Genomic DNA, 11637 nt, shown 5'->3' on the forward strand with positions numbered 1-11637 from the left:
AACTAGATCTAGACTCCTTAGGTGTTAGAGAACAAGAATCTAACACAAGAAACCTTTAAAACAAAGTAAAAATTTGTAGATCTAAGACACTAAATTCGGATCTAACACAAGACAATACAAGACACCATTTTTTTTTTGTATTACCTGATTTTTTGACTCTTTTTTGATGAGATTTTCTATACAAGAACACTAAAACCAAGATTTAGGAATGTTGGAATAACCCTAAACAAGTCTTTGATACCAAATGATAGCCTAAAGAAAGGCTAAAACACGAAATTGACACTAGATATGCAAAAATCAGCAAGCAAGCAAAGAGAAAACAACTTTTAGAAAGGAGATAAAGAAGAAAGATTTCATAAATGTAAAGATAGTAGAGTGACCCTTACTTCCACTAGATGATTAACAAAAGGAGATGTATCAAATCTCCAATCCCACCTCACAAATGAAAGTTCAAACCACCCTCTTAGGTAGACACAAAGGGAGTCACCTTCCCCAAGCACCAACCTTTGTTGCCAATTTGTCAACACAAGTGAAATCCATCACTTAGTGTAAACCCTAATTTCAGATTCTCTCTCTAAGAGAGGAAGAAAACTACAACTAAAGAGTATCTCTCAATAATTTCATCAATGTCTAATAAAAAATAAGCCTAAGGAGTCTATTTATACTTATTACATGAAAGACCAAAATACCCTTAATGAAAAGGAGCTCTTATGGAGTGCAAAGAAAAAGCATAAAAAAACCATTACACCCTTAATGAATGGGTGATCATGTAGTGTTTTGACGTGGTCTTCTTCACACTTCAACATATGACTTTCCTTGAGTCTTTTTGGTCTTCACAATTATTCTTCAACACTTGGACCTCTCGGGCATCTCATCAAGGCAAGCTTCCAAGCAACCTTCCATACATGGGATTGTTCTATTGTGGGCTTAAAATGGGTCCCCCATGCGTGCTCCCGTGCCCTCAATGTGACCACAATTGAGTTCTTCTTGTGTTGGTATCGCAGGATGTCTTCAAAAGCTAAGGTGACCATTTGACTTATATCAACAAATTAAATTGCCATTAGTTAAGAGCTTTATCTCAAAGTTTGAATTTTTATTATGAATTTGAATTAGTGATATAAATATATGCGAAGCACAATGTGAGAAATTACAAAAAGAAAAAATCATATTTGATGTATGGACCTATTTCATGAAATAAAAATAAATTTCGATATTATGGAGCTTAGTTATAACTTTTTTTGATATTTTATATAATTATTGAAAATTTTGATTTTGAGTCTGTCGAGTTAACTTCCGATACATCCAACGAAAGATATATTTTTTCCTTTGTAAATATATATAATTAGCTTTCGATACGTTTTTTTTTTTATTTTGGGTCGGTCGAAATACATAAAACATCCAACAAAGATACATTTTTTTTATATAAAGATACATAATTGGCTCCTGATACATTATTTTTAATTTTGGATCTATCGAGATACATAATTAACTACTCGATATATCTAACAAAGTTACATAAGTAATTGAAATTTTTATAATTTTTTTATAAAAATAAAAATTTGTGTAAATACGACAAGTTAATTTGTGTATTTATATTATTTTTCCTTTTAAAAAAGTGCCATCTTTGACCTTTGAAGCCTTCAGCAAATCAAAACATGTCAACCAAAGTGGTCTTGTTAGCCAACCCAAACCATTGTCCCTATTGGTTATGAAAGCCCAAACATCCTTTCTGGCCCACTACTTTTTCTAATGAACCACTTAGACTTATCCACGTGTCCACATATTCCAAGTGTACCGGAAAAGAGGCGGGAACAGTGCCTATTGCACGTCACGTAGAATAAACGACGACTTGACGCCGTCAACTGTGACAAGATTCTCAAATCGTTAAATTCAACGTCTTCCGTTAACCTCGAATGACTCAACTGACACAAGTAATCCCTTTTCTTTTCCTTTTTACTCTCTCGTTCAATATTGGTTGTTCATTTTAAATTGATGTCTCAAATTATTTAAATTAAAATATAATTAATTAAAAATTTCTATTTATATCTATAATTAATAATTTTTGAAAACATAAACTAGTTTGCAAATTTAAAAATAAATAAATAAAAAATAAATCCTTTTTAAAGGTATAGATAAAAGGTAAATTACTCCTCTGTTTGCTTGTAGTCATGTTCAATTTACGAGAATTAATTGACTTATCTTTGGGACAAAATTATAGTATTAGTCTAATTCAATAATTTAATCTAAAATGTAGATATTTTAAAATTATATAAAAAATATTATTTCTTCCGTATCAAATTACCTGTATCAAATTTTCTAATTTGATTTCTTATTTTTCCTTATTTTTTTTCATTAATCAAGAGGAGATAAAATAATTTTTTCATGTTTTACCTTTTATATTAATTACTTTTTCTTCAAATTAAAATGTAAACATCATTTAATAGGGGTACTATAATAAATTAGGCATGTTATTAATTATTTTTCTTAATTAATGTGGCATTTTAATTTTTAACGAATAATTTGAGACGAAGAAAGTATTTAAGTTGCAATCATTTCATATTAATGCTGACGAAATACGTTTTTAAATGCGGGTCAAAATTTATGTACTTTGATTTTTGAAGAATAAAACGTGCCAAAAAGAATGAATGAAAAAAATAGCTAATATTTTTTTTTGTGTTTGACTATGAAAATGAAGTGTTTTAGAGTTAGAGTTGTGTTTAAAATTAAAATTATTTTTAAATTTTTATAAGAAAAATTAATAAAATTTTTTTTTTCACCTATTTAAATACAACTCCAATAATTTTTGGAACAAAGTTCAAGAATTTATCGGAAAAAGGTTAAAAATTCTTAGAGGCAAACGGGCCTTAATATGGTAAGAACGGAGAATTTTTTATTTTCTTAGCGGACAGCAGCGCTTCATCGATTTCCGTTATTTCCCCGAGCCACTAGGTTGGGACACCAAACCTCAGGTGTGGAAATCTGGCTCTTTAAGCGTTTCAACAGTTTTCCCTCTTTCACACAAGTTCGCAAGCGTGAAAAAGCGAAAGGCAAAAAGCAGGTCACTCAAAAAGCACCCATTCAACAATTGCCGGCGTCACACTTTTCTGAGATCGGAGTACACACAATGGCCGATCACGCCGGCGAACACGATTCCGTCGTTGATTCCGTCATGGATAAGATCAACGACACATTGCACCCCCACGATTCTTCTTCATCAGATTCCGATAATGAAATGGAGAAAGTATCATCCGTCGAAGCCGTCAAGGCAAAGATCTATCGCCTCTTTGGTAGGGAAAGGCCCGTTCATAAGGTTCTCGGCAGCGGAAAACGTATATCTCTCAATATCTATTTACTTTTTTGGTGTATGGATTTTCATTATGTGTTTTAATTATGATTTATGTTTGTTTTTGGATATGAGTTCGATGTGTTAGATTTTATTTGGCATTGGTGTTGAGATGCGCTTTAATTTTTTTTTTCCTTTTCTGAAATCTGAAAATTTGAGATCTATAGAAGCAGTGCGACATCCATTTATGTGTTCAGTTATTATAAGATGTAGGTACATTTGGATCCAGGCCACAGGGGTTCATCGAATGCGATATACAAAGTTGTAATTACTTTATATGTATGTATACTAGATGTTGAATCCCCTAGGCCTCTTTATGTGTTTATTTTCTCTTATTTTGAATGGCCTTAGTGAAAATCCTGGATCAATGTGAGTGTTTTTCTATTATCGTTATTTGGTGATACAATATTGTTCATTGGCTTTGGATGGATCTGACATTGGTTGTATTGTTATGTTTCACCATTCGGCTATAATTGCTTCGAGTTGGATTCTTTGTGAAGTTTTCCCTCTTTTCCTTTTACTAGTAGTGGTATATTGCTTCCAGACTCCACTTGTGAGATTACATGTAATAAGTTGTTGTTGTTGTAGTGCTGCATAGCGAGATCAAATTTATGAGAAGGTTGCACTGCTAAGATATTATTTGATACGTGTAGATAAATGCTGTACTTGCATGCTTCGATGTTACTCATATTGGTAGTCAATGGACTGAAGAAAGATAATAGTTATATAAGGAGGTTTATAGGCCAATTTTGAATTTCCGTGTAAACAATGTATGTTATATATACTAATCTAATTCAAGCAGCATGGTTTTGTGACTATCCAAGAGCAAGATGTATAATGAACGTTAAAAGGTTCTGGGTGTGAGGTTCATTAGATATTTATGTAAACACATGGAGTTGTCCATTGTTCCTTCGAAGAGTTCAGGTTTCTAGAATGACTTGAGGATGTCAGAGATGTTCCAGCTTTTAACATTCCCTTTGCTATCGACTTTGAGACATGATGATAGTGTTCATGTGTCTACTAAAACACTTTAAGTGCAAGATTTGAACTTTTTATTTGTAGAATTTTTCTACCTTTTTCTTTGACCCGAAAATAGCCAAGATTTTTCTTTGCCTCCTTGGTGTCTTCCAAATCCATTTGATGTTTCCCAAAGTTTAAAGAATTTGAAGTTTCAGCAGATGTATCCGATGTGCAGTGACACAGCTTTCTTTTATAGATGCATGATTGTGCATTTGTGTTTATGTATCTAATTAGTTAATTCTTATGGGCAGCTGCGGACATTTTTCTGTGGAGGGACAAGAAAATTACTGCCGGCGTGCTTGGGTTTGCCACTGCAATTTGGGTGCTTTTTGAGTTGCTTCAGTACCACTTGGTTACGCTTGTATGCCATATACTGATCCTTGCCTTGGCAGTCCTTTTCCTTTGGTCCAATGTATCCACCTTCATCAACAAGTAAGTTTACTCTTTATCTTCTTTGGTAATTTATCTATCCAGATAACTATTTTGTCTTATTTCGTAATTTGTCTATCCACGTATACCTTTAGGATTGACCTTGAAATATTTTGCACCAGGTCTCCACCCCAAATTCCACAAGTCATTGTGCCTGAAGACATTGTCCTGGGTGTTGCTGCTGAATTCAGGATTGAAATAAACAGAGGTCTTGAAATTCTTCGGGATATTGCCGCTGGGAAGGACTTGAAGAGATTCCTTGCTGTATGTTATCGTATCCTTGTTGTTGGACAATTTGAGCCTATTATCTTGAGAGAACCAGCTTCCTGTTTGTTCTTCATTCGTTTGTCATAGCTTCCCAGTTTTGATGCACAAATTACATGCAGGTTATTGCTGGCTTGTGGTTTCTTTCGATATTGGGGAACTGCTGGAACTTCCTCACCTTGTTTTACATTTGTGAGCGATCTACTCTAATGTTGCTTACTGATATTGTATAGATCTATGTGTATTAATTCTGATAGTGTGTGATTTGTTTTCTGCAAACAGGCTTTGTATTGCTCCATGCTGTCCCTGTACTTTATGAGAAGTATGAGGACCAGGTTGATGCATTTGCTGAGAAGGCTGAGGCAGAGATCAAAAAGCAGTATGCTGTTTTTAACGTCAAGGTTCTAAGCAAAATTCCAAAAGGTCCACTGAAAGACAAAAAGTTCTTATAGACATGAATAGGTGGCAGACAAAAGGTCCTCCAATTGTTGTGATTCAGTTATTTTAGAAGACCCCTTTGTTTACTTGTTTTGATTTATCATTACTAAACAGGCTTGGTGTTTTGTGGTAGTTGAGTTCCAGATGTGGTTTTCTGTTTTGTTTAATTTTGGATGACTGCTATATAAGATTTTGGCAGTCATCGTGTGACAGAACATCAATATGCAAAGTGAGTATTACTTACGAGATTATAAGTCAGATAATGGAAACACAACTTCGATTCTTGTTTGACAGCATTGCATTGTTTATGTTAAGTGTCTACTTTAATTCTGGAATGATGCAAACATCGTTTCAAAACTTTAAGATTTACAATATGTTATGTATCACTTTGGCTGTAAAGTTTGTTACGGTTGTCTTTCTTTACAATTTGCACTGCGCATTGGTGCTTCAATGTTGGGATAGGATGGCATTAAGTAATCTATCAGTTTTCACTACAGTTCTTAGCTCGAGGTAATGATTTGAAAGGCTCATTGTAAATTCTGAGCTGTCAATCGTCTACTTGCACTTTTGCACTTCTTCTGATAGGTAATTTACTTAAAAGGCTAGGTGGTTTCAAACAATAGTCACAATCTTTGTGGAAACCCAATTCAACAATCTATTCCTTTAAAGAGAGAATTTTCAATCTATTTCAAAAGGATGCACTTTGTCCATCTCATGTAACTATGTAAAAGCTGTCCAAGCAAGTCGGAAGCACCAGAAATGAAGAAACAACAGAGAAGGCTAATTGACTGTTACCTTTGATTGATATTCTCAAACTGTGCCATTGAACAAGTGGATATTAATTACAAGCCTTCATCTCATTTTTTAAATCCCCAGCCAATTAACTGATTGCGTATGTCTTGATATATTAATAAGGATCATCTACATGCTACTACATCTCCTGGGATAGGCCCACAAGCCATCAACTGAGTCATCTGAATCAGTATCACTATCCAAGGAAGGTATCGACTCCTCTGTTACATATTCAACGATCTGGCAACAGCAAAAGATATTATTGATAACCTTGTAGGACTAGCTATGAGATACTTAAGTTTGTGAAAAAACATAATAATGAAATAGGAAAATCCGCAGAGACAGGGAAAGTTCCTTTTTCCGTAGAGCTCTGAGGAGACGGCATTCACAAACCTGTTCAAGTGACGCAGGCATGGTCTGATGTTCATCAGAAATTTTCCCATAGCATTCATTGGAACACCTGGAGTTACTCAGCCAAACAATTGAATTGCACTGCTTGCAAAAGCCCCTCTGGGATGTTACCTTTATTGAAATTCCTGAGTCACACACAGAAGAAAATTCGGAAAGGAAAAAAAAACAAGCAGACATGGTAAAGAACTCTCTGAATGAAGACAAACAATAATGCTAGATTAGTTAGAGTGGTCTATAAACCGTGCAACACGGAAAAAATAATGACCAAAACTGGGAACATTGTTCCGTCTAACCAAAGTGGGATAGCAGCCAATGGAAATACCTCTATAAGTTCGCTTGAAAGCATCTTTCCAGTCAACATTAGCTGCAGTGATATTTGCCGGAGTAAATGAAATTCTCTCCACATCATAGGTAAGCCTGATAATGTTTGGGTTGTCACTTGACTTCCCGAAAAAACTAATATGTATACACTGCCACAGATGGTTGTCACTACCTGCCACATTCCACGACCTGCAAAATTAGACGCCTTTTCAGAAACCACCTGATATGGTAATTTGATTAAATTAGACAAAGGACTAGTCCAATGTTCAAGAGCTGCCTACACTGAGTTTAATTAATGAAACAACTTAAAGTTGATAAGGAAAGTCTACCTGCAGACTAAAGAAGCAGTAACAAGAGACTTTAAATCTAAGAAACCAAATACGTGCACAAGGACATCCTGAGGAAGTTGGCTCCTACCTGGCATCCCAAAGCAACAAATACAAAATTAGAACACACATAGCAGATACAGAAGTATTGAGCAATGTTTGAAAAAGGGATGCTATATTGAAGCATAACCTTATATGAAGCATATCTTATACAAGACAATTTCCGTAGGAGGAACATCTACACTGTGAACAGGTGCTTTATGTGTCAGATGGAGGCACAAAATATGAGACATCTTTTTCTTTATCGTGGCAGACATGTGGAATATGTTTTTCTTAAATTTTGGACTAGCCTGGGTCATGCCTAATAGTATTAGAGAAGCAAATGAAAGCTGGTGTTTGTGGAGACTTGACAAATGCATAAAATCGGCTAATGGAATATCAACTCCAAATCATGCCCTCAAGGCTAGGTGTGATTAATCTTATGTGCTCAAGGCTGTGTTGGATTAATCTTTTCACTTGGCTCAATCAGGCCCCTGTATTCAATTGTGATCATTCTTTGGACTGCGTCTGCTCCGTAGTTTTAACATAGTTTTTGCACATGAGCAGGCTCGCTCATTTACTTGTATCCCTTTTTTCCTATGCATCTTCTAGATGCCTTTTCATGAAAGTTTCAATCAAGAAAAAAAAGGATGCCACATTGGATGACTCTCTACAACTATTTAAGCGAATCATATCTTATTAACATTACCATTCCTTTATCAAAATCAACATTAGTTTAACTTCAGTGGTGGCATGAGGGTTGGTGGGAACAGTACAAATTCGAGATATAACTGTTCACTGGAGGATGACCTTTTGCCTCACTAAGCAGTATATTACACTATCCATTTCTCCATTAACTATCCCCCTTTCCCGGGAAAAGAGAGGCAGAGGTATGTTCTCAATTTAAGTATCTCAGGACCCGACACTCGAGCAGCTCTTTCTTTTCTTTTCTTTGGGGGTCTTGGGGGAGAGTTGTTTGCATTACAGAGTTTTGGAAATATTTTTTTTTTTAACAAAAAATGACCATGATAGAACCAACTTGCGGGTACCTCAATTAATTCCATGGGGTACCTACTACCTCCCAGGCTCCCACCAAACATAGGTACGGTAACTCTGTCCATGCTCTGGAAATAACTCTCCTATTTCAAAATTCTGATTGTAAAGTGATGTCCACACCAGTCCTTCAGCCACAGCTGCAAGTTGAAATCTAAAAATGAACTTGCAGGAAAATGGCACCATGGCTGGAAAGCAAGGGAAAGGACCTATAGGTGTCCTATCCACAGGGTTTCACACAGAGGTATACCACACTGAAAGCACTAAAAGTCTCTAGAGATATTTTTATTAAGAACAAATGTTCAATTAAAAGTACCTTCTTATATCTTTTTTTAAAAAAACTACCTTCTAACACTAGTTGGACCTTCCTACGCCTCCTATGAGTAACCATAGCCTGTTTGAATTCAGATGCAGCTAAAGCTTTCTTTTGTTTTGGTAATGCAGCTTCCATGCTGTGAAGCAGGCCCTGTGCTGCTGATATAGCCGCTTGTGTCTGCATTCTGAAGTGACAAAAACATTCATTATTGAGGTTCCTTTTACTTGAAGTGGCAAAGTTATCATTAAAAACATGTCACCAACAACAAATTTCATGAACAAGGAACATTTGAAATTTTCTTTTCTTAATACCAACAAATTAAATTGTCTGTACAATCTTTTGATTGGGGGACCTCAAAGTACAGAGAATTGCGTCTCTTGTTCAATATGGAAGGGCTCCATCAAGCCCTTATTACCAGCAGATGTTTACCATCAAGAAAGCAGGAAAAGGTGAAAACTTGGTAGCTAGTATGTCTTTATAAGGTTGACCAACACATTAACACAAGTGACAAGTCCCACAGAAAATGTTGATCAACTATGTCAATAATTACCAAAGTTGCAAGTTTAACTAAATGCTTTCCTATTTTTTGACAAGCATACCAAAATCTTCAAACTCTCAACTGTAGTAATGAACAATTTGCTAGTGAGTGAAGAGGAACTCACCTATCCTTACCAGCTGAATAAGTACATGGTATTGAAGTTGGAGAATCAGGCAATATCTAGTAATCACTTACAACTAATTCCTAACTCTCTGTTTTAATGAAGCACAAGTGTACAACTAATTCCTAACTATTTTCCCCTCTCCAAAACCTTTCTTTTCTTCCATTTCCAGGTTGAATTGCAGGAGTTAGACTAGTTGATCAACGATGTAATCCTTCCATTTACTCATGGACTAATACAAGTTTTCTTGTTCTCAATCTCTTTTCATCTTTTAACTCTCTAGTACATAACAGATCACGAGTTGTTAGGTTCAAATCCTATCAGAGACAAAAAAAACACTAGGTGATTCTTCCCAACCGTTAACCTTAGTGGACAAAGTTACTTGGTGTACTGTTGCTGTTGGGAGGTGGCAGGTATCCGTAGAATTTGTCAAGGTGCGCTAAAGCTAGCCCGAACACCAAGGTTGTAAAAAAAATCATGAGCGATGAGAAACTATATTTTTCTACCAGTTAACTCATTAGTCAATTATGCCTCATACCCAAATTTTAGATAAACAAGTTCACACTAGCTCTGTATCCGCAGAGATGCAATCATATTAATCAAATAAAAGAAAATGCAAGCAAAAAACATTTATTCTTGAGGAAATTTCAGCTATAGCAATACTTTAATCCCTAATTCTCAATCATAGCTATGATTTGAATAATTACCAAATGTTACAATAGTTAACTTGCAATAGTGTGTATCGATTCGCTCTGTATCTGTTGCAGCATTTGTTTGCTCTGTATCATAGCAAATAATTACAGTGCCAATTGATATACTGATACAGAGTGAATCGATACAATTCCAAGCAAACAGGTACTGCGCGAAACAGATAAAACTCAAAACACTCGCTATTTCGGATTAATACATAAGATATGTTTGCTATATCAAGTAATTTTGCTTGACTTACTGAGGGAGGAGGCGAAAAGCGGCGAGGGAGTCTTGGAAGATGAGTGATTGAAGATTTTTGGGAAGTTTGGAATACGCATTTTTTATAATAATGCTTAGCTCATCACAAGCAATTGGGTAACGATAAGGTTGATTCAACGAGTGTTTTAGCCCTAGTTTTTGATACCTCTCCACCATTGAACCTCTCATCTCTACTCTACTATTTCGAGCAACACTATGCATTTGGTGGTTGTAAGATTTTAAAGAATATGGTTTGTGAATTTTGAGGAGGGTAGAGAATCAATCGGCAGCGATGTGAGTTTGGATCCGAATATGTAAACAGGATTGATTGTTTTTTCTCTAATATTGTACGCTCTGTGTACACTTTCCTGTGAAAATCAAGAGCCCTATATAGTTTACTGCTTTATTCTACTCCCTCTCCTTTCTTTTTTAGTCCTCCAATAATTAGAAATAATTTACTTTTAAAATTCTGTTTTTCCTCTAATTCTAATAATTTACGGTCACACAAATATTTAAGAACTATGTTAAGTTATAAATTTTTATTTTTAAATACGTGTAAAGTTAAATGAGGTTACATAAAATAGAACGAAAGGAGCACTCTTTTAGAATCAATCATTTTAAAAAACTAATAAATTGAATTTTGTTACTGATGTCATACCCGATTTTTACCTAAGGTAAAAATGAGCACGACATTATGAACTCTAAAAGAATAAATTTTGTACAAAGTCGCTACCTAATTTTTAAGAAAAAATAGGAAACCTATTTATTTATTAACAAGTATGACTTTATTCTAATCTACGAAATGAATTTAGATTTTAGGTAAGAGTTCAAATTATTCCAAAGGAAAGTGGTTAGGCACCTTTCAGAATCCACAAATGTGATTCCCGACCAGACTTAGGTTTATTAAAAAATAAAATAAAATCAATGCTTGTAAATACAAATATAAAATATGTATTGAAATAATATAATGCGTATGCTGTCGTAAAGTATATAAAAGCGAAACCTTTTGGTCCAAAAAGCCACCCATATTAAGGTAAGTAGGCAATATTTTGGCCAACTTTTGTATCTCAGATGAAGGCCCGCAACATCTCCTTCGCGACATCGAGTCATAAACTTGAATGCGCTTCTCTTTTAGAACGACGACAGCCAACATGCACCCAATGGAATTCATCACCACAAGTGATTGGGATGTACACTTCGTTGACCAAATGCCAAGGTAAGCCAGTCGGAATGCTAAAACCTTTGATGATGTTGATCAAAGCATTCCTCATTTCGGGA

At 35.1% G+C, this 11637-nt stretch overlaps 2 protein-coding genes across 2 annotated transcripts; one reads left to right on the top strand and one right to left on the bottom strand.

The window, feature by feature from the left end:
- The first annotated feature begins 2810 nt into the window (after positions 1–2810).
- On the top strand, positions 2811–5787 carry LOC107863186 (reticulon-like protein B2). Its single transcript, XM_047409402.1, has 5 exons — positions 2811–3329; positions 4615–4795; positions 4915–5056; positions 5179–5248; positions 5339–5787. Exons 1-5 carry the CDS (start codon positions 3125–3127, stop codon positions 5506–5508), a joined length of 768 nt encoding a protein of 255 aa, XP_047265358.1. The 5' UTR covers positions 2811–3124; the 3' UTR covers positions 5509–5787.
- A 480-nt stretch (positions 5788–6267) lies between these two features.
- Positions 6268–10756, bottom strand: LOC107863185 (F-box protein At5g52880). Its single transcript, XM_016709002.2, has 6 exons — positions 10361–10756; positions 8782–8936; positions 7348–7435; positions 7020–7207; positions 6680–6822; positions 6268–6526 (listed from the first exon to the last, which is right to left on the bottom strand). Exons 1-6 carry the CDS (start codon positions 10579–10581, stop codon positions 6416–6418), a joined length of 906 nt encoding a protein of 301 aa, XP_016564488.1. The 5' UTR covers positions 10582–10756; the 3' UTR covers positions 6268–6415.
- Between the last annotated feature and the right edge of the window lie 881 nt (positions 10757–11637).

The sequence above is a fragment of the Capsicum annuum genome, chromosome 3 (assembly GCF_002878395.1).
Source record: "Capsicum annuum cultivar UCD-10X-F1 chromosome 3, UCD10Xv1.1, whole genome shotgun sequence".
Classification (NCBI taxonomy): Eukaryota; Viridiplantae; Streptophyta; class Magnoliopsida; order Solanales; family Solanaceae; genus Capsicum; species Capsicum annuum.

Bases quoted from the DNA above. Each gene is read 5' to 3' on its own strand.
- LOC107863186 (XM_047409402.1), top strand. From the start codon at position 3,125: ATGGCCGATCACGCCGGCGAACACGATTCCGTCGTTGATTCCGTCATG. The intron at 3,330-4,614 runs GTATATCTCTCA...TCTTATGGGCAG, and splicing joins GGTTCTCGGCAGCGGAAAAC to CTGCGGACATTTTTCTGTGG. The intron at 4,796-4,914 runs GTAAGTTTACTC...ATTTTGCACCAG, and splicing joins GTATCCACCTTCATCAACAA to GTCTCCACCCCAAATTCCAC.
- LOC107863185 (XM_016709002.2), bottom strand. From the start codon at position 10,581: ATGCATAGTGTTGCTCGAAATAGTAGAGTAGAGATGAGAGGTTCAATG. The intron at 7,436-8,781 runs GTAGTTTTTTTA...TTGGGATGCCAG, and splicing joins GGTCCAACTAGTGTTAGAAG to GTAGGAGCCAACTTCCTCAG. The intron at 6,823-7,019 runs GTATTTCCATTG...TGTGTGACTCAG, and splicing joins TTTCAAGCGAACTTATAGAG to GAATTTCAATAAAGGTAACA.